The sequence below is a fragment of the Melospiza georgiana genome, chromosome 7, assembly GCF_028018845.1.
Source record: "Melospiza georgiana isolate bMelGeo1 chromosome 7, bMelGeo1.pri, whole genome shotgun sequence".
Taxonomy (NCBI): Eukaryota; Metazoa; Chordata; class Aves; order Passeriformes; family Passerellidae; genus Melospiza; species Melospiza georgiana.
Genome location: NC_080436.1, coordinates 11,360,471 through 11,379,281, shown reverse-complemented (window position 1 = coordinate 11,379,281; position 18,811 = coordinate 11,360,471). Strand labels below are relative to the sequence as shown.

The 18,811-nt window shown below is 44.3% G+C and overlaps 1 protein-coding gene across 1 annotated transcript in view; it reads left to right on the top strand.

Annotated features, from left to right (window-relative positions):
* TMEFF2 (transmembrane protein with EGF like and two follistatin like domains 2) overlaps nucleotides 1-18,811 on the top strand; it is a 125,409-nt gene that overhangs the window by 86,725 nt on the left and 19,873 nt on the right. Inside the window, exons 6-7 of the mRNA XM_058027435.1 lie at nucleotides 5,711-5,859; nucleotides 6,989-7,048. Coding sequence (XP_057883418.1) covers nucleotides 5,711-5,859; nucleotides 6,989-7,048 — 209 coding nt within the window. The remainder of the gene's footprint in view (nucleotides 1-5,710; nucleotides 5,860-6,988; nucleotides 7,049-18,811) is intronic.

Sequence of the window (18,811 nt, the reverse complement as noted above, 5' to 3'; positions counted from 1 at the left end):
AGTAATACTGAATTGCTGGATAAATAATTGCTGGAAACAAAGATTGAATAGTTGTCCTAGGAGTAAATATAAAGCTTGGAGCGCGTTTCTTTTTGTTATCACTGTGTCACTAATGATTATATTCTATTCATGAACTAAGGAAATAGAATTATAGTATTCTCCTACCCTTCATGGGCAAAGAACCATTCTCTCATTTTATTGAGACTCCTCCTTAAAATGCAGCTCCTCCTTCCAGGGACAGCCCTTCATAGCCATGAATCCTCCCTTCAGTGGCTTGCTCTCTGCAGGCAAAGGTACTCTCTGTGCCCAGCAAATAATACCATATGCTATTTGCAGAAGCGTGGGGTGTTAGGAGCCTGTGCACTCACCCATGCCTGGTTTATTGACCCCATTAATTTTTATGGAGACTGATTGAACAGGAAGCCAAGTTGGCTGCTCCAGCTTGGCCAAGCAGCCTGGTGCAGCACATCCCCACCACTGCTGGCACATGGACCAGACTGAGGGCTGGGCAGCGTTTCTTTGTGATCAGGATCCAGGCTGGAAAGGAGTTGTTTGTGCTCCTCTCTCATTTTCCTGGGCAGGGAAGAAGCGTGATAAACAGGTGAAATCCCAAACTGCCTGTGGGTTCCCTTGTGCTGCTGAGCACCCTCCTTGCAGTTGCTGCCTTGATGGAAGCTGCCGAAGCTCACAGAGCAGAGTGCAGCAGCACACGCCCCACAAGCCAGCAGTGAGGCACAGGGAGGTGCCTGCCAGCATCTCCCCTGCCTCAGGCTAAGCTCAGCTCTGCCAGCTCTCCCCCAGGCACCCTCCTGGGCCTCTCCTGCATCTTCTCTGCAGAGCTGCACCTCTGCCTGCAGACACTTGCTGGTTCACCCTGGCTGTGACATTCTCATGGCAGCACCCAGCAATGTCATCAAGCAGTGTTGCAAGATCCACCGTGGGGAGGTAGCCCAAAATCCTCTCAGCAGGTGCCCAGGTTTGCCCCTTCAGCAGTCTTTTTAGTTTGCTTTGGTGTTTTTTGCTTCCATGAGCACCAAAGTAACCACACTGATTGCTGGATGTGCAGCTCCTCCAGGATTATCATCATGTGAAATGAAACGGAATAAAATAAAGTATAAAAGAAAGGGAATGCATTGGAGACTATCACAATGGCCTGGAAGAAAAGACATAAGAAAATGAGCCTTGTTTAATGATTGTTTGTGGTGGCAGCCCATCTTGGAGGCTCTTCTTTGTCACAGAGGCTTTTAAAGCTGTGTTTCTGACTGCAGAAGGCATGGGTAAATATTACACACGTATTCTGTGTGTGCTCTTGGGTACAGTTTCATTCTCTGACCCCCTAGGAGACCTCATTGACCTTCCCACAGTGTCTTTAGCACCAGGAGTGCTCAGTCAGCCTTTCCATTGCCAGGCTTTCTTCAGTGATACACTTAGGAACACAGAAAGCAAATAGATTTATTGATAGAACTATAATCAGAAGTCATAGGCAGGATTATAACATGGTCAAATGATCCAATTACTTAAAATTCAAGGCATACTGGAGTGCCTCAGGGACTGGGAAGCTGCAGGCAGACAGACAGCCGTGGGACAAACCCTTGGCAGTGGGATGGGTGCTGCCAGCCCTGTGCATGACAAGGGTTAGGGGGAGGCTCTCTGCAGGGTAGGGCCTTTCTGTGTCCCACAGGAGCTGGAGGAACTCTCTGTGCCCAGAAAATAACACCATTGGTACTCTCACCAAACACACACCCTGAGCCAAGCAGGGATTCACACTTTGGTTCTTGTGTTACACAAGAGAGTCCCACTCTTGCATTTTATAATGCTTCAAGAAGTGAAGGCACCTTTACAGGTTCTCATTTAATGAAATGCATTAAGTGCTGTTCATTATGCATTTATTACCTCACTGGTGGATCCCACTGAAGTCTGAGCTATTCTCAGAGGCTGCATTTGCCTGGGCACACATGTTTGGAGTACATGCCTCACCTTTTTCACTGCAATTTGCCCTTTTGGAATTTGGCTGCATGGTCCAAATGGGCAGACTTTTGCTTCCTTCAGTTTGAAAAAAAGATGTTGGAATACCATAATTTTTCCTGATAAGAGGAGCACTATAAATTAAAAAGAGCCAGCAACACAGGCCCATTAATCTTCCTGATGCAGTCCTGCCTTTTGCACTTCCTGACATATATTTGATGTGGACTTAATTGTGCAGCCTTAGAGTAGGATTTGAGTGTCTAAGTGCAAAAGCAGTAATAAACTGTGGATGCAAGCTAGAAGTTGTCTGCTGAAAATTGTGCAAGGAGTGGATGATCCTTGCAGCAAGGAGATTGGGGCAGCAAGTTTGGTGTTTTTTCAGCATCCCTGTGGCTGGCTCTGAAAATCAGGCTTCACACAGGGGTTCCTATAATGCTTTGGAGCATATGGTGTCATCCGTTTCTGCTTCAGAGGGATCTGACCCCAGCACAAGCAGCACGTGGCTCGTGGTGCTCACATGGCACGTCCTCTTCAAGCAGCTGAGGTTTGCAGAGGTTTGCTTGGAAAGAAAGGCTGGTGTCATGGTTGAAATTTTAGAAAGGGGTACAGAAAAACCTTGGTTTTCTTCTCAGTTTTGCTGAAAGAGGCCAGGAAAGTCGTTTTGGGTCTTTGTGTTTTGGAAGGTATCAGAAGATGTAAATAAATGCCTAGTGGGCTCTGAAGCAGTCTTTGAAAGCAGTGGGAAATAGGTCTCTGAGATACCAGAAATCCCACACAAAGTGTTTGCATGCATCTTTAAGCATTTAAACACCTTTAAAAATATGTCTCTAAAGTGTCTAACTCTGAGCATAGGTTCCTGCATCCCCTAGGTATTCTTGAAACTGCATCCAAAGTTGCTGAGATTTCCCCTGAAGAGCACCCTTTTGTTGTAATTTTCCCATTGGCTTAATTTTCTCTTGACTGGAAACATAATATATATTAACCTTCACTCATTTTTCTGTAGCAAAATGTAGAGAAGTGAAGCTGTTTCTTAGCTGGTTTATTACAAAAAAAGGAGCATATGGCTGATTGTGTCCCATCTGAAATGCAAATGGTAGAGCTACGTGGAAAGAATTGCTATTACTTGAGCAGTAAATGTTTCCTAATGAAGTGAGTTTGACTAAGGTGGGAAGCTGGAAATGGCTGCAGGAAGAAATGATGATGGTTAATATTTCAGTGGAGCAGAACATTCTTATTCTGCTGATAAGGAGATTCTTGGGAAATGCACTGGATTTTTTTCCTTATATTCTGTATGTTTATCAGTGTGGGGAAATTGCTACACACAGGGAGCTAGACGCTTTTCTTCGAGTTATGAAATCATGTAATTTAATTTATAACCACAGCTTTTCACCACTGGCCTCTTTTTAAACTGGAGTTTTCTGTATTTAGTGAACATTTGGGGTAAATAGACCTACCCAGTGTAAAAAAAAAAATTCTAAGAGATGGCTGCTGGTTCCACTGTTTTCCATCACCCTGGGCATATTCCTGGAGGCAGAAGCCAAAGGGGGTGATGAAGACATCTGACCCAAGCTCTGCAATTTCCTTCTTCCTCTTTCCACCCAAGTTTTGTGTATATCCCTCTACACCTCCAGTAGTCAAAGGTGTCCAGATGTCTCCTGCAAATGAGAGGTGGACTGACTTTTAAACACTTCCTTAAATCAAGCAGCGAGGCTGGAGGCTTGACATTTCCATGACTTAGCTTTGCAAAGGGAGAGCTGTGGAGCTGGCACTGCCAGGTTCAGCACAACCAGTGGGCTGGAGATAGAGCATCAATCTCATGGCTCTGCCTTAATGTCAGAAGGAGCCAGGAAGAGTTTGGATAGCAGCATGTGCACAATTACGTGCTCAGAAGAGCTGGAGCAGCTGCCAGGTCACACCTCTGGCCTTGTCCCCAAGCAAGATCGCGTTGGGCTTGCTGAGGCTGAGCTGTCTGTTAATGGCACAGTTGGGGACAGAAGATTAGCGTGCCCTTCCCCTGCCAATGCCCAAGGCTGTCTGATGTTGCTAATGATAATGAAGTAGGAGAAACCTAAAGGAAAGAGTCTGCAGCCTGCTGTCAATGGGAACAATTAGGTTTCTCCGTCTTGGAAGCAGTGGTGAGGCTTGCTGGGATCAGGATGCGTCCATGTTAGTGTGTTAGTTCAGATCCAGGGCAGACTGTGGAAGGGAATACCTCCCTGTGCTCTGGTTCACATCACAGGGCAGCCCAGGAGCTCACAAGCTGGGTTCTGGAGTCTCTGGAGATGGTCCTAAGGATTCTGAGGATGGGGCCACCACTGCCCTGCCTGCATTTGCCCACACGGTGCTCTTGGACATGGGAGCCTTCACCCCTCACAGAGCACAACACTGGGACACAAAACCTGCCTGGGTAACACCTGCATATGGCTGTTTGCTTGGCTGAGTTATCTAGGTGCTTCAGAAAGTGCTTGTGCACAGTCTTCCCTAAACCAGCATTCTCCTGGCTTTAATAGTGAGTTGCCTCTCTGTGTCCAGGAGCTGAGGAGATCCCACCAGCCTGAGGCAGAGTGCAGTCACATCCCTGCTCCAGTCTCAGTCTTGGCAGGTGGTTTTATCCCAGTGCGTGAAGTGAGGCTTCAGTTTCACATCTGTTACAATCAGAGTGCCTCTAGGTGCTGTAATTATTTTCAGAATTAAATCATAAATCAATATAAACCCACATTTATATGGTCTCGGGATCTCTGGCTGGTCAGAGTGACCCCGAGATGCATTAGAAAGTCTCTTTTCCCAGCCTGGCAGTCGAAGAAGGAGTCAGAGCTCTTCATTTCTCAGTCTCAAGGTTGTTTATTGTATCTTATCCATAAAATTTTTTCTCCTGTCCAGCTGAGGTCCACTCAGAAAGACAGTCAGAGGTATTCTGCCCACCTCTAAGGTGGTGTTATCTTTTTATACTAAAAACTATGTGTACAATATTTACAAATCCTTTCCAATACCTATCACCTATGTTAGACAGTGAGCTTCTACTCTAAACCAATCTGTAAGTGCCAACATCACAGCAAAAGATGGAGGCCAAGAAGAAGAAGGAGAAAGGCTGGACATGCCCAGATTCCTCCATCTTGCCCCCTGAACCCCCATTCTAAAAACCAAATAAAAATCTATTTTTCACCCTGTGATAAATTCACTATCATTCTACTTAAGAATCATTCTGCAGATCTTCATATAAGGTTGGTAATTTGCTCCATGGGTCATAATCAAAACCACAAGGGTCTTGGGCTCTGTGCCAGGGTCTCTGAGCCCCCTGGCAGGGGTCTTGGCAGTCCAGCACAGCCAGAGGGATGTCCTGAATTCCGACAATATGGTATTCCATAAAATGGATGGCACCTGAACAGAGGAGAATTTTGTGATTCTTCAGTTTGCAGGAGGGCTCAGCAGCTTGCTTTATCTGCATATGTCTTTGGTTTACAGGGGATTACAAGTGGTAATGCTGTGGTACAGTTTTCCATGTAAAACACACTTCTTTTATCTTTCTTTTTGCTTGCTTTTATGTGCCTTTTGCCTCTCCCTGCATCTCATTTCCATCAAGAAATACAAATGACCTCTTGACAGAACTTTCTGCTTTCATTATGTTGATTTGCATTGTACAGTCAGGATAATACAAACACTTATATTTCTGAGATATATTTATGATGTCTTGAAAAAAGTTTCTCATATTAGCCTCTTCTTTTTTTCTCTTTCTATATCTTTTCAGGTGTGTGTGCAACATTGACTGTTCTCAAACCAACTTCAATCCTCTTTGTGCTTCCGATGGGAAATCTTATGATAATGCATGTCAAATCAAAGAGGCATCATGCCAGAAACAGGAGAAAATTGAAGTCATGTCTTTGGGTCGATGTCAAGGTAACTCTCACAACAAAACTCATTTCAAAGAATGTTTTCAATTTTTGCTCAGGGAGAAAAAAAGAAACAGAACCAGGGCTGGCTTCTTATTGGGTAATTGTTATATTTCCATTAGACTGCTGCAGCTGATGCTGTAGAGCACAGGCTGTGGGTGAGAGGCAGAGCCCCCCAAGATGCAGACACAGCGAGGCATGAGAGGGGGGCACCACTCCTAACCCTGCCCAGAGCAGCAGCAGCAGGGCCCTGCCCAGCCCTGCACTGGGTCCTGCACCTGTCACCAGTCTCCTGCCCCGAGCAGCTTGCCCAGAGCTCTGTCTGCCAGGCAGCAGCTGGAGCAGGACAGTGGGAATGCCCCTCAGATACATTCTGCCACCCAGGATGGATCCTCTGGTGCTCCATTACCTGGGGCAGCGTGAGGCAGTCTTGGGAGGCTCTCTGAAGAGGTGCTCCCAAACACAGTGCTTGGGCTGGTTCTTCAGGTGATCCTTGCTGAGCCCCAAGAAGCCCAATATGCCTGGAAGGAGGTTTTCCAATCACGGCTCAAGGCTCTCTCTGTTCCTCCATAAATACAGTGCTTCTCTGTGCCCATCACTACTACATCACCTGTAACCCTTCAGCTGACTTTAAAAACCCTGTTTTTCTCTAAAATGAAATGAAGAGAATTTGCCTTTCAATAGCTCCTGTAAATAAAGTGTCTGCTGAGGCTCAGACTCTCAATAGCTTTTTTCCTTAGCTTCTGACCCATAAATCCTCAGTACATCTACTTACAAGGCCATAGTATACAGCTGTATTAAATACATTCCAGTTTACTCCTGTCTCTTTAAAGTTAACCACCCTAAGTGGCAGTTCATTTCAGGGTACATATTAAAACTCCCCAATTACTTCAAGTAGAGCAGAAATGACAACTCCTGCTTCAGACTGATATATTTATCCCAGCTGCAATCTGTTATCACATATTGTTAGAAAAAAGATCCTGCTGTTTTCACCTGGCAGGCCCAGGAGAGCCTTGCAGCCAGCAGAGATGATGTGTGTGCAAGGGAAGTTAGCTCTGCCTGGGCACTGTGGTGGGGGCATGGGCTGTAGTGAGTCCAGGCTCCCCAGGCAACTCAACACATTTCTTTTCACACAGACAATACTACAACAACTACAAAATCAGAAGATGGGCATTATGCAAGGACAGATTATGCAGGTACGGTTCCTATTCTGTGAGAATCACAATTCACAGGATCTGTGTAAGTCTCTTTTTTCCTTCATTTGCTGAGGTGAAGTGTCCTCATCTTCTAGTATGGTTTTCCTGGTTTACTTTAAAAAAGCACTGCCTTTCCATTACTCTTTCTTTTGCTACAAACTCTCTTCTTAATAAATGGGCTTCTTCTGTTTTTGTCAACCTACAGCTACTCTGGCCATAAAACACCTGTTTGACAGAGGAAATAAGTACTGTAAATTATTTGCCAGAATTAGCAGACATTATTGAAAATTACAGAATCAGTGCACTAGATTATGCATATTTTTGTCATGATATACAGGTTTAAGGAAGTGAAAATCCAGCTCATAGCACTGCTGGGATACCATGAAACGCTGCCATAATAGATATTACCTGTCGGCATTTAACTGTGAAGTTAATAAGGTTCTTAAAATGTGGGGGGGTTTAATGATAAATGGGTTTAATTTATTTAGAAGCTATAGTAAAATATAATGGCTGAATAGCCCTATATGGCACTTGAAATTAAAAACATGTAAATACTGGTGAGGTTGGGGAGACATTTTTTACACCCTTTGCCTGGGAGGATTGATTTAGAAATTGAACGCGTGCGCGCGCGCACGTGCATGCAAATGTTCACAGCTCACACTGAAAACTAAAGCCTCTGGGAAGGTCTGGTGAAAATGGGTCAGGTGATGCACTCATTGCTTCAGTTTCCTGACATTTCTGTGGTTTTGAAGTGTTTGGAGAGAGTAGGTGTGGATGGCTGGGTTTGCCTGAGCTGCGTGGCTCGGGTGAAAGCCAGGTGACGGTTTCACAGGTGTGAACATTTCCTGCTGGGACAGTGCTGAGGCAGTATTTAATCCAGCTGGTCATCTCCTGTGCCATCCCTGTGACAGTGGGGTACCCGGCCTTAGAAATGATTGTTCTGTTCCTGCTTAAAACAGTGTGTGATGATTAAAACATAGAGCTCTGAATAAATGATGTCTCGGTCAGGCACAGCAGTGCGAGGTGTTGGGGGTTGCTGCAGCACAAAGCAGGGAGGGTAGAAGTTGCTATGGAAAGAAAATGCTGGAATGAATTTCTAAAAGATCAAGGGTGGGCCACGGTCCAGGTGTTTCCTACTGCCAAGGAGCCCTTCCATTGGGGAAGACAGGAACATGCAAAGAAAAAAGTCTTCAGTCTCTTTGCTCCAAACTCTTGATTACCCTCAGCTTTTTGTGGGAGGTATAGTCAGTTTTCTTAAAAGGCTGGAAAGGCTAATGTTGTGTCCTGTGGGGACTGGGGACAGGAGATAAGGCCAGTAGGCCAAAATTATTTATCTTAAGTTAGAAACAAGGCCAAGTAATGTTATCTTAAATCCTTTCTCTTTCTTGCTGGAGAGTTGAGGAGAGCACTGGCTTCCCCAAGCTGAGATGAAGGCCTGGAGCCCCTTTTTAGTGTGCAGCCTGTCCTACACTGCTGCTGCCTGGTGGATTTGCTTTGGGATGGCAGGGACCCACATCAGCTCAAGAGGAGACAGCAGGAAGTACCTGAGTTGTAACAAGAAGGGAATGAAAGGCAGGTTGGGGGTTAGGAAGGAGGAGGAGATCGCGATGGTGACAATAGAAAGCCATGCCATGGGTCATGGAGGAGGAGGAGCACAGAAGGCACCTGGAGCTCAAGTGAGCAGGAGGAAGAGAAAAGCTCTTGCTTAGGAGAGGTGATATTTCAGCCTACATGCAAGAGGAGAGGTGGTGGATAGAAGAAAATTGACTGCAGCAAAGTGTTGTCAGGGGTTGGGAGCCAAGGAGGGAGGAATCTGGGTTACCTGACAGGGCAGAGCCAAGGCACAGAGGAGCAGGTCTGTAGTGGAGATGGTCTCCAAGCACCAGGAGGTCACAAGGAGTGTGGGAACAGATGGTCCAGTGAGAGATGACAGAGACCTGTGGAAAGGACACATGGCACCTTCCTCCCCACAGCCGTGGGAGTGATGGAGGCATCCTGAATCAGCAGTGAAGACCAGCAGGTACCTCAGGCACAGGAAGACACCATTGTTGCTCCTTAAAAAGCCACTCCTTGGGGCTTCTGGTGTGGCTCAGGCCCCAGTGGGCCTCTCAAGGGTGGTGGCTGTGTTCCCTGGGCAGTCTCACCAGGGTCTATTCACTGATTTAACCTCAGCTACAATTGCCTGTGCTAGCTGAGGTTAAATTTTGTGGGCACCTATTCCTCCGGCTTGAATTTTTTCATTTTTACATACAGTAACAGCATTTAGGGTGATAATTGCTAGTTTATGCAGGGCAATCCACTTGCCTCCAGTGCCCCCAAATGTCCGGGGCATAACCCTGTCAGGAGACCTTAGGGGAACAGGACTGCTGTATCAAAAAGCTGCAACAGCCTTCCAGAAATAATCAGGGAAAAGGAAGGCAGCAGTGTAAAATTGAGGCTCAGTGAGCATTCATGCCTCAGTGTGTGCCAGACAGGAAGCTCTGTGCCATCCTCGTGTTCTTTCAGCTGCAGAAACATTTGATGGTGATGGCTGTGATAAGAATGTGGTATGTGCTACTTTTTTCTCACCTTTGTATCACCTCAGACAGGAAATGCTGCCCTAACCGTGGGGAGCTTTGTGTGAAAAAGCAACAGTTCCTCAGCCTCTGAAGCAATTTCCCCGAGCCTGCAGCTTTCCACAGAATACCTTTGTTCTCTGCCGTTTAACGGCACTAAAAATCACCGAGACTGTGAGCACCGCACACTTTTAAGAACATTGGCTTGTATGGACGCCTTTCCGAGGGGAGAGTATAGCAGTGGGCATAATTGATGTTGTCAATTATGCTAATGCAGCCACATGCTCTTTGCAGGGACTGTGGTGACTGAGCAGTGAGGGTTTTTCCATAACCGCCCCCGCACGCCCACCATGGGGGCCCCCAAAGGCAGCAGTTCTGCAAAGAGCCACAAGTCCCAAAACCCAGCTGAGTCTTTCCATATCCAACTATTCAAACTGTCTGTTCCATCAGCATCTTTACTCCCTCCTGTTCTTGCCAGCTTGCTGATGCTCACCAAAAACACACAAATCTTTGGTTTGCAAAGCCAAGGGTGCTCGTTCCTTTGGGGGGTAAATCTTCGCTGTAGGTTTGCATTGCCACAGTTTCTAGGGGCTCTTGCTTTACACAGGCAAGATTTATGCCAGCACTCTTAAGTGCCAGACCAATATCACCCAAAAAGTTGTGCTTTTACAACAAAGCAAACCTGAGACGAGTGAGCTGTAGGAGACCCTTCTCTGACTGTGTCCTGCCTCTCCAAGCTCACCATTCCACCCTTGCCACAGCTGCCTGTGCCATTCGTGTACACTTGTGCCTCTGTGCAGTTATGGCCTCTCCTCTTTCTGAAACCCCAAGGTATTTATTAGACTTGGGGAGATTTTCACTCTCCTCAACAAATGGCAGATTGTTGACCTTGATCAAGTTTGTGCAGAGAGATTTGGTTTTACTGAATAAATGAATGGGTGCGATTTTTCCCTCAAATCCAATAGAAATACACTTTATCTTGCAATTTCCATGAAAGAGCATTTTGAAGCATTTGAAGTGTAATGTGTGTTTTAGAATGTAGTGTCTGAGCTGAAAGTCCCATGATGGATGTTTTCTTGACTTTCCCCATTATATGCATAAATAAGGCTGTTTTGGTGGCATTTTGGAATTCAGAGGCCAGGCAATCAAGGGGTTCTCATCTTGTTAATCCATTTGCCTATTTATTTGTATTCTTCAGTATTGATAGTGTCTTCTTAAGGTCTGGATATTAGCAATTACCCCCCTAATGACTTTATCCTTTCTCATTATCAAATTACAGAAGGGTTTTTTTCAAGCCATTTTGAGCACCATAAGGAATAAGTCAGCATGGATGTGCCATATTTCAATGTTATATATTCATGAAAATTGTCGGTGAAGACACTGACAAATTTGATAGACCTATTCCATAATATCATCTTCCAGGCCAGACAAACCTCCCCATATGAGCATTGATTAGATCAAGTCTCAGCAGCTGAATGCCAGCAGCGCAGAGGAACTGATGGAAGGGGGAAGGAGGCGTTTTCAGCCCAAATAGTCTCCTCTGGTGAAAAATGTGCATCCACAAGTGGTCAGTCTGAGCTGTATTTCTGGGTTCCTCGAGGGCAGTGCGCTCTCCTTTGGCAGCAGCCTCAGGTGGTGCCTTCTGGGCTCTTGGGGAGTCCTGGCACTCTCCTGCAGGCAGTGCCTTGGCCCACCTTGCCAGTGCTGTTGCTGTGCCCAAAACTGACAACGAGCACAAAATGCTGCACGTCTGCTCATGGCTGCTCTGTTCCCTGCTCACCCTCCTGGCTCCCCGTGGGATTTCAAACCTGCATGACAGCCTTGGATCTTTTTCAGAGCGCTTCTGGCACCGGGGCCGTCCTGGCACTCCCGGGGCTGCTCGGGCGAGTAATCCAGCAGATGGATGTGTTGCCCAAGCAAACTCACAGCTCCACCAAAAAGGGCAAAATCCATCTGTGTCAACACATCATCTTCCCTTGGCTGGGGCAGGGCTGTGGGATGAAGGCCATGACAGCCATCGCACGTTACAAGGATAAAGAAGAGTCTCAGACTCTTCAATGAGTCCCTTCAAAAGTCCAAGAGTCTTGGACTCCAAAGTAAATACAATTGAGTCACAGTTATCTTCGTTGTCTGTAACAGGCCTGGAGAGTAGCCAGGAATCAGAACAACAGTGCTGAATTTCTATAGTGACAATTTCTAATTCACCCTCCCCTGCCCCGGACTAAAATATGAGAACTTCAGACCAGATTCCTTCTCCAGATGATAACATTTTCAAAGTAGGTTAAGTTTGGAGTGTAAACCACTTGACATTGTCCGTTTAAATTAAATTTTGTGTCTACTGGTGTGTCAGCCATTTGCTGAACTGCTGAAGAATAATAAAGCCCCAGAGCTTAGCTATGGGATATAAACTGGTGCATTTTTGTTCTGCCTTTGTGAACCAGGCTCTCCTTTCTTCTTAATGGAATTAGCAAGTGAGACACAAAGCTGAACACTGTGCAACCATCACAGCTAGAGAGAAAATATTTCTCATCTGCAGCTTTGTAAAAATGTGAGGGAAATTACATCCTTGCATATGCAGATTTGCTTGCCTTTCGATTCCTCAGACTCAGAGGTTCTCACACTAAATAAATAGATTATGTAGAAAGCCTTCCTGCTATTCCATCAAATCACTAAAATTGAAAAAAAAAATAGATTTTAATATTTTGACAGCTGTGTGGCAGCATGAATGCTGTCTAGCTGCAGCCTCCACCTGTGCTCACACACACACAGACACACACACTCCAACCTGTGAAAGAACAATGGTACATTTCATACATTTTTTTTTAATGGGAAGCTTTTTAATGTTGCTTGAATTGTTGTTTGCATTTACAAATTGCTATTTGCATTTTTTGCAAGGTTTTATGAAAATATACTTAAGTTTTATGCGCAGTGAAAGTCCTCAAAAGGTGGTAGATGAGCTCTGCAAAACACAGGAAAAAAGCCCAGTCTAGATTCTTCTGAGGGGTTTTCGAACACAAGAGCCTAGTCTCCAGCCCTTTTGTTGCCTTGCAGCTCCTCCAGTGTTGTTGGAATCCAGAGGAAAATCTAAAAGGCAGTGATAGATGCCAGCTATTAGGTCCGTAAATCCCACTGCCAGCTACTTGTGAACTCAAGTCTGCAGACAACAGAGCCAGTCCCAGCCACTCTCGTGGCCCCCAAACCTCCACTTGTCCTGGGTGTTTTTGAAATGAAAACCTGCAGCTACTTCTTTTGTGATTTAACTCCAGGGCTGTAAAAGGTGGAGTGTGGAAAGTCCCACTCAAGCATTTCCTGAGTCGTGAGGAAGACTGGATGTTTTATTTCTAAAATAGGAAAGGCTGGGTCAATAATGCAGTTGCCATGTTATGGGCACTGCAGCACAGGCTACCCCAAGTGCTTTTCTTCTGTAGAAGCCTCTCAAATTTACCTTCAGATGCTGCTTGGCTCTATCTTGCTGAAATCTCCATAATTTTTTTGGAATGGGAGACAGACACACTGTCGTAGGGGTCACGTAATAGCCTCACAAACAAGCCCCCTGCCAGGAAGGAAACTGCAGCACTCCAGAGCTCTGTGCCATGTGATTTAACAGCACTTACTCCTAACAGTCTCTTCCTGGAGGAGCATGCAAAATAAAAACAGCCTTATGGAGATTTTAAAAACAAGCGAGAGGGAGAGAGAAATATTGCTCATTTAATCTGCCAGCCTCAAGAGAATACCTCACTTTTTATGGGAGTTCTCCTCTAACTTTGAATTGCACACGCTAAGCTTGGTAAAATGTGCCTTGTTCTTTTGGATTTCTGGGGGTTTTTGGTTTTATAATGAGATAAATTGTGTCTTTTCATTACTTACAATTTCCCAGTGTCATGCTCGTGGAACCTCTAATTGTTAGCATTAAAACTTAAATTAGGTCTCAGGTGAACTGCTAGACATCTCTTTGCCTTAGACTGATGTAGCTCAAGGAGGAAGAACATTTCCATTTGTGCCTCTAAAGCTTAGCCCTTAATTCAGTCACTAATGAATGTGAATCAAAAGTTGCAGAATCCGTTTCTGCTTTTTTCCCATAATAAACAAATTCAGTATTGTTGTGAGTGAACATTATAAAGAAAGCTATTTGATTTGCATTAAAGCTTGGGAGCCTGAAAATTCAATAAATCCAGGCTAAGAATCTGATCTGTAGGAAACAAAGAGGAAAAACAATTCCAACTTGCAACACCATATTAGCATGGGCAGCCTAAAAAAATACAAAACCAGACCAGGCTTTTTTACTGCTGTCAGCATCTCTGAATCATTTAACTCCTGGAAGTGAATTCAGGTGTAAATGATATGTGGGGTGAGGGTGCAGGTTGTAATCCAAGTATATTTTTTCATGTGGGGTTTCCATCAGAACTGTGAGAAATTCATGAAGCTTGCTCCAAACACTTCTGCTTGCCCAAGACTTGCTTGCTGTGTGCCTTACTTGTTGATTTTCCCCTTATGCTATCATGTTAACAGTCTTCTGTAACATTTTGTTCTCTTAAAGGTTATGGATAAAAACAGAAATTCTATGTGCAATAGAGATGAGCAGACCTGAGTTCATGAAGGCATTTCTACAGATTCTTCCATTTGTGTCCCATTCCAGAAGCACACAGGGTTCCATTTACATATGTTTGGTTGTAGGCACACAGTTTGTGGTGGTTGGGAGTGGAGCTGAGCCTCATCCCCAATTGGTTACAGCTGTGAGAGCATTGACAGCAATGAGCCATGGAGTGACCAACACCAAAGGGAACAGAGGGCACACAGGTGCAGAGCATCAACATGAGGGGAACAAAAGGTTGGGCTGAAGAACAAGAAAGAGCAGAGCTTGCAGCCCTCTGAAGTGAGGTGGTCTTTCTCTCTGTGGGCAGATCCCTGAAGCCTTCTGATGTGGTGTTGTGTTACTGTGTGTGGGTGAATGCTTAAAGCCTTCTGAAATTGTATGGTGATACTCTGTGTGTTGTGGCCATCTCAGCTGTGACATTTGGTGTTATTTGGAGCACAGGGGCCCATCTTCACAAGCAAACCTGAACCTTTCAGTACTTGCTGATCTCTTGGACTTCTGCTCGGTATCTGTGTTTTGATCTGAAGAATGGGCAAGCTGAAAGGAAGGTAAAGCTTGCAGAAAAGACACCTTCCTGCTTACACATAAAAATATGATCCCAAAACTCAACACAAGCTGATTTGTGCCTGATTTCTCAACTTGTCTTTAACCACATACCAACTTCCTAAATATGACCTCTAATGGCAAGAGTAGGCACCCTCAAAAAATTACATTTATGGTTTGCAGTCATGCTAGTTTTTATGTTCTACTTACAGCTACTCCAAAATTTGTTGTTCCTAACCTTTGTTTTCTGAGGCTTATGGGAATGAAACAACATGATCTACAGCCAGTGTTTGGCTGCCATGGATATATGGAATATGCACCATAATTCCTGGCTGTAGCCACTGCTATTGTGAAGGGATTTACAATTATCCAAAAAGGTCTCTTTATATCTGACTAAATCACTTTGTAGCACCTAGCTAATACTGCATCTTCACCATTTTCAGGCCCCTCCTTTGAGATAGACCAGCATTAAATAGCAAAGTTCTGTGTGAACTCCAGCTAACAATGCAGGCCGTGAAGTGGCTGTACTTAAATTCACTGCAGACAGCCCCAGACCTGCTGCACGCCAGAAATCACAGGGAAGCTGAAGCTCTTCTCCCTTTGGGGTCTAGAAGGACTGTGCAGCCCAGTTCCTCTGTGGGACCAACAGTCTGACCCTTAGGGTGATGGAGGGTCACATGTCACTTTTGGGGGACTCTGCTGTGGTACCTGGGTTTCACACTCTGCAACCCCAGCACTTCATCCACGTGCCAGGAGCATGGTAGATACTGGTTTTGGCATTTTGACACCCTGAAGGCATTTCCCTCTTGACAGAATCTTCTTTCCTTTCTCAATTCCCCTGCTTCCCCTACAAGAAAAGAAAGTTAAAAAAAAAAGGTATCTGAGACAAGATTCTATCAAACTTCCTCAAGGAACAGGCTGGGAAATTAACCCCGTTTTCTGAATGTGGGGAGGAATTTCCCTCACCCTTCCATCCTTCCTCTGGGCTCTAGGCACTTGGATCATCTCAAGAGTCATCCTTGAAGGATACTGTTCAAAATGGTGCACAGCAGCTGTCTGCCATCCTCTACACTAATTTGAATTAGTTAGATAGATAGTAAGGAGCACCACAGTGTATTTTTATGCCCAGCAGGTCTATTTTAGGCCAAATTTCTGTGAATTTGCTGTTAGGAATCCTTGCCTTTCCAAGGATTTGAGAGTTAAAGTTATAATGAGATGCTAGAATATCCGTTTTCAGGAAACATCAACATTTAAATATTTGTGTTTGATCTAGTCTGAAATGTAAAAAAAATTATTTTGAAATATTCATAGAACTGAATTTCCTCAGAATTTTGTTTCATGGGATGTTTTGGCATTCTTTATGAAATGTTAGATATCAAAATACCACAAGATGAAAGCATATGACAGTTGTAATAAATAAATTGTAACCATAAGGAAAGTTGCTACTTAGAACTGACTGAAACATCTTTTTTTGTAGAAGGAGTATCATCATGTCAAATTGCAATACAAACACGAGATAATTTGATCATTTAGACACGTGCAGTGGTAACCTGAGCCTTTTTTCACCTGGATTCAGGAGTGTAAATGCATCTGGTGGAATTAAAGGAAATACAGTTGGAGAAGAAAAGAAGGAGCTGGTATATTTATTTTTAGTAGACCTTCAGAATTAGACCAGATGGAGACAAGTGCCAAATTTTGCCTGGTTTAATCGATTTAGGTAAAGAAAGTAAAAACAGACAAATATTTTGCCACAACAATTTCACTGGGCTGATGGTTCCACTTCTTTCCCTTGAATACACCTGCTAAAAGGTGCATTACCTTTTACATTGAACACACCTGCTAAAAGGTGAATTTACCTTCTCCATTGAACACTCCTGCTAAAAGGTGAATTTACCTTCTACATTGAACACACCTGCTAAAAGGTGAATTTACCTTTTCCATTGAGCACACCTGCTAAAAGGTGCATTTACCTTCTACATTGAACACACCTGCTAAAAGGTGCATTTACCTTCTACATTGAACACACCTGCTAAAAGGTGCATTTACCTTCTACATTGAACACACCTGCTAAAAGGTGAATTTACCTTCTACATTGAACACACCTGCTAAAAGGTGAATTTACCCTTTCTCTTGAATACACCTGCTAAAAGGTGCATTACCTTCTACATTGAACACACCTGCTAAAAGGTGCATTTACCTTCTCCATTGAACACACCTGCTAAAAGCCACACCCTGCACTGATTTTTCAAGCAATGCAACATAACTATTCTTTCCTTATTAACATTTAATGTATGAAACCACAAGTGGCAGAAGATTGTTTCTGAAGGAAAAGGGAAATGATTTAGAGAAAGCATGGATTTCAGTGGGAGATGCAGCAGTTTGAATATAAGCTGTGCCTTCTCCCGCGCTTCTGTCCATACAAACATTCCTGTGCATTCAGGATAAACCCAGCCTTGGCAGTTTGAGGAGCACCTCTGTATCACCGAGCAGGCAGAAGTGCTCTTAATAACTGAGGTTTGGAAAGCAATATTCCCCTGCCTAGAAAGGTGACTTCTTACACACTTGGGCTGTCATTTTACCTTGTACCCATGAGTGTTGAGTGACTGTGAAACTCTCCTCTTGGAAATACAACAGCTGTAAACAAAATGTGCTATTAGAGTGCCTGTGCCAGTGCATGTCAGAATATTATCAGCACTGAATCAAAATGCACTGCTTTGCCTACTGCTGTTACCACAAGCCTTAGCCATTTTAGACAGCATTACATAATGGTAAAATATTTTTCAGGGGAGAAAAATAAATTAAAATTCTCTCCCGATGGTTTTAATCTCCCTCTTATTTTATCTCTGGTTTAAAACTGTGTCAGGTATACATCAAAACCACCCCTTCCCTAGAGTATTTAGTTTACAATTTCATTTAATAATGGAAGTGTGCTTCCATCCAGCTAGGATGGGAAAGGATTAAATAAAAAGCACTGTTCTGAAATCAAGTAACAGTAGTGCAGCCTGTCTCCATGCTCTCTGCAAATGAAGTAGCCATGGAAAAGCTTGTTATTAGTCTATAATATCAAAACTGATAAACTATTAGTGTTTTGTCAGGCATGATAAATGCTAACCATTTTCCTCTGCAGATTGCCTCAACAAGAACTGTGACTGTTTTTAGACACATCTGGCACTGCAGATTTTTTTTCCATCCTGCATTTCAGTGATTTAAAAGGCCTTGGCTGGGCAGAAGGATGTCAGCTGTTTGGTTTAAAATACTGTTATAAGAGTCAATAAGATTTAAAGAGGCAGTAGGTAAAATTCCAGCCTTGGTGAAGGTAGTGGGAGAATGGCCATTGAGTTTAATGGCTTTGAGATTTCTCTGTATGGCTTTTTTGTCTATTTTTATTCTTAGTAAATTTTCCATTTCATAGAATTGCCCTTTCTTTTCCATTCAGCTTCTCCTGCTTTCAATATTAGCTCTAGGATTGGGCACGGAGTTAAAATACCAAACCCTTTATTTTCACAAATGCCATCTTTACAGCTCACTTCTGTGGCACTGCTGCAAGACAATAATAACAGGTGTATAAAAATAGCAAATGCAGGTATTCGTTTATTTTAAAAAAGATGTTCTTAATAGGCTTTTCTGTCTGTGCTTCAAAATGAGCTGTGTGACCAGCGATGAATCCCAGGACCTCTGGAGCTGTTCCACTCTTTATGGAAGGAAATTGCAGGGTGAGCTCTGTGCTTGCTTTCTGCCCCATCACTCAGGGATGGCCGGGGCTCTGGATGGAAGGGTTTGATGGGAGATAAGCCACCAGATGCTCTCTGCTGTTGGTGCATTTCAGCAGGCAGAGTCTGGGCTGGGTGCATGGGGAAGTGAGCTGGAGGACACTGGAAGAGTTTGCAGTGAGGGACAAGGGGAGGTGACAGCTCCGTAGCCGTGTCTTCAGTGTGCCTTGCAGGGGTCCCTGGCAGCCCCTCAGGCTCTGATGGGCACAGAGTGTGTTCTGCAGCCTTGGGTGGGCTCCTCTCTGCATCTCAGAGATCAGCTACTGCCTGATAGACCTGTGGTACTGGAGTAATTGGCAAA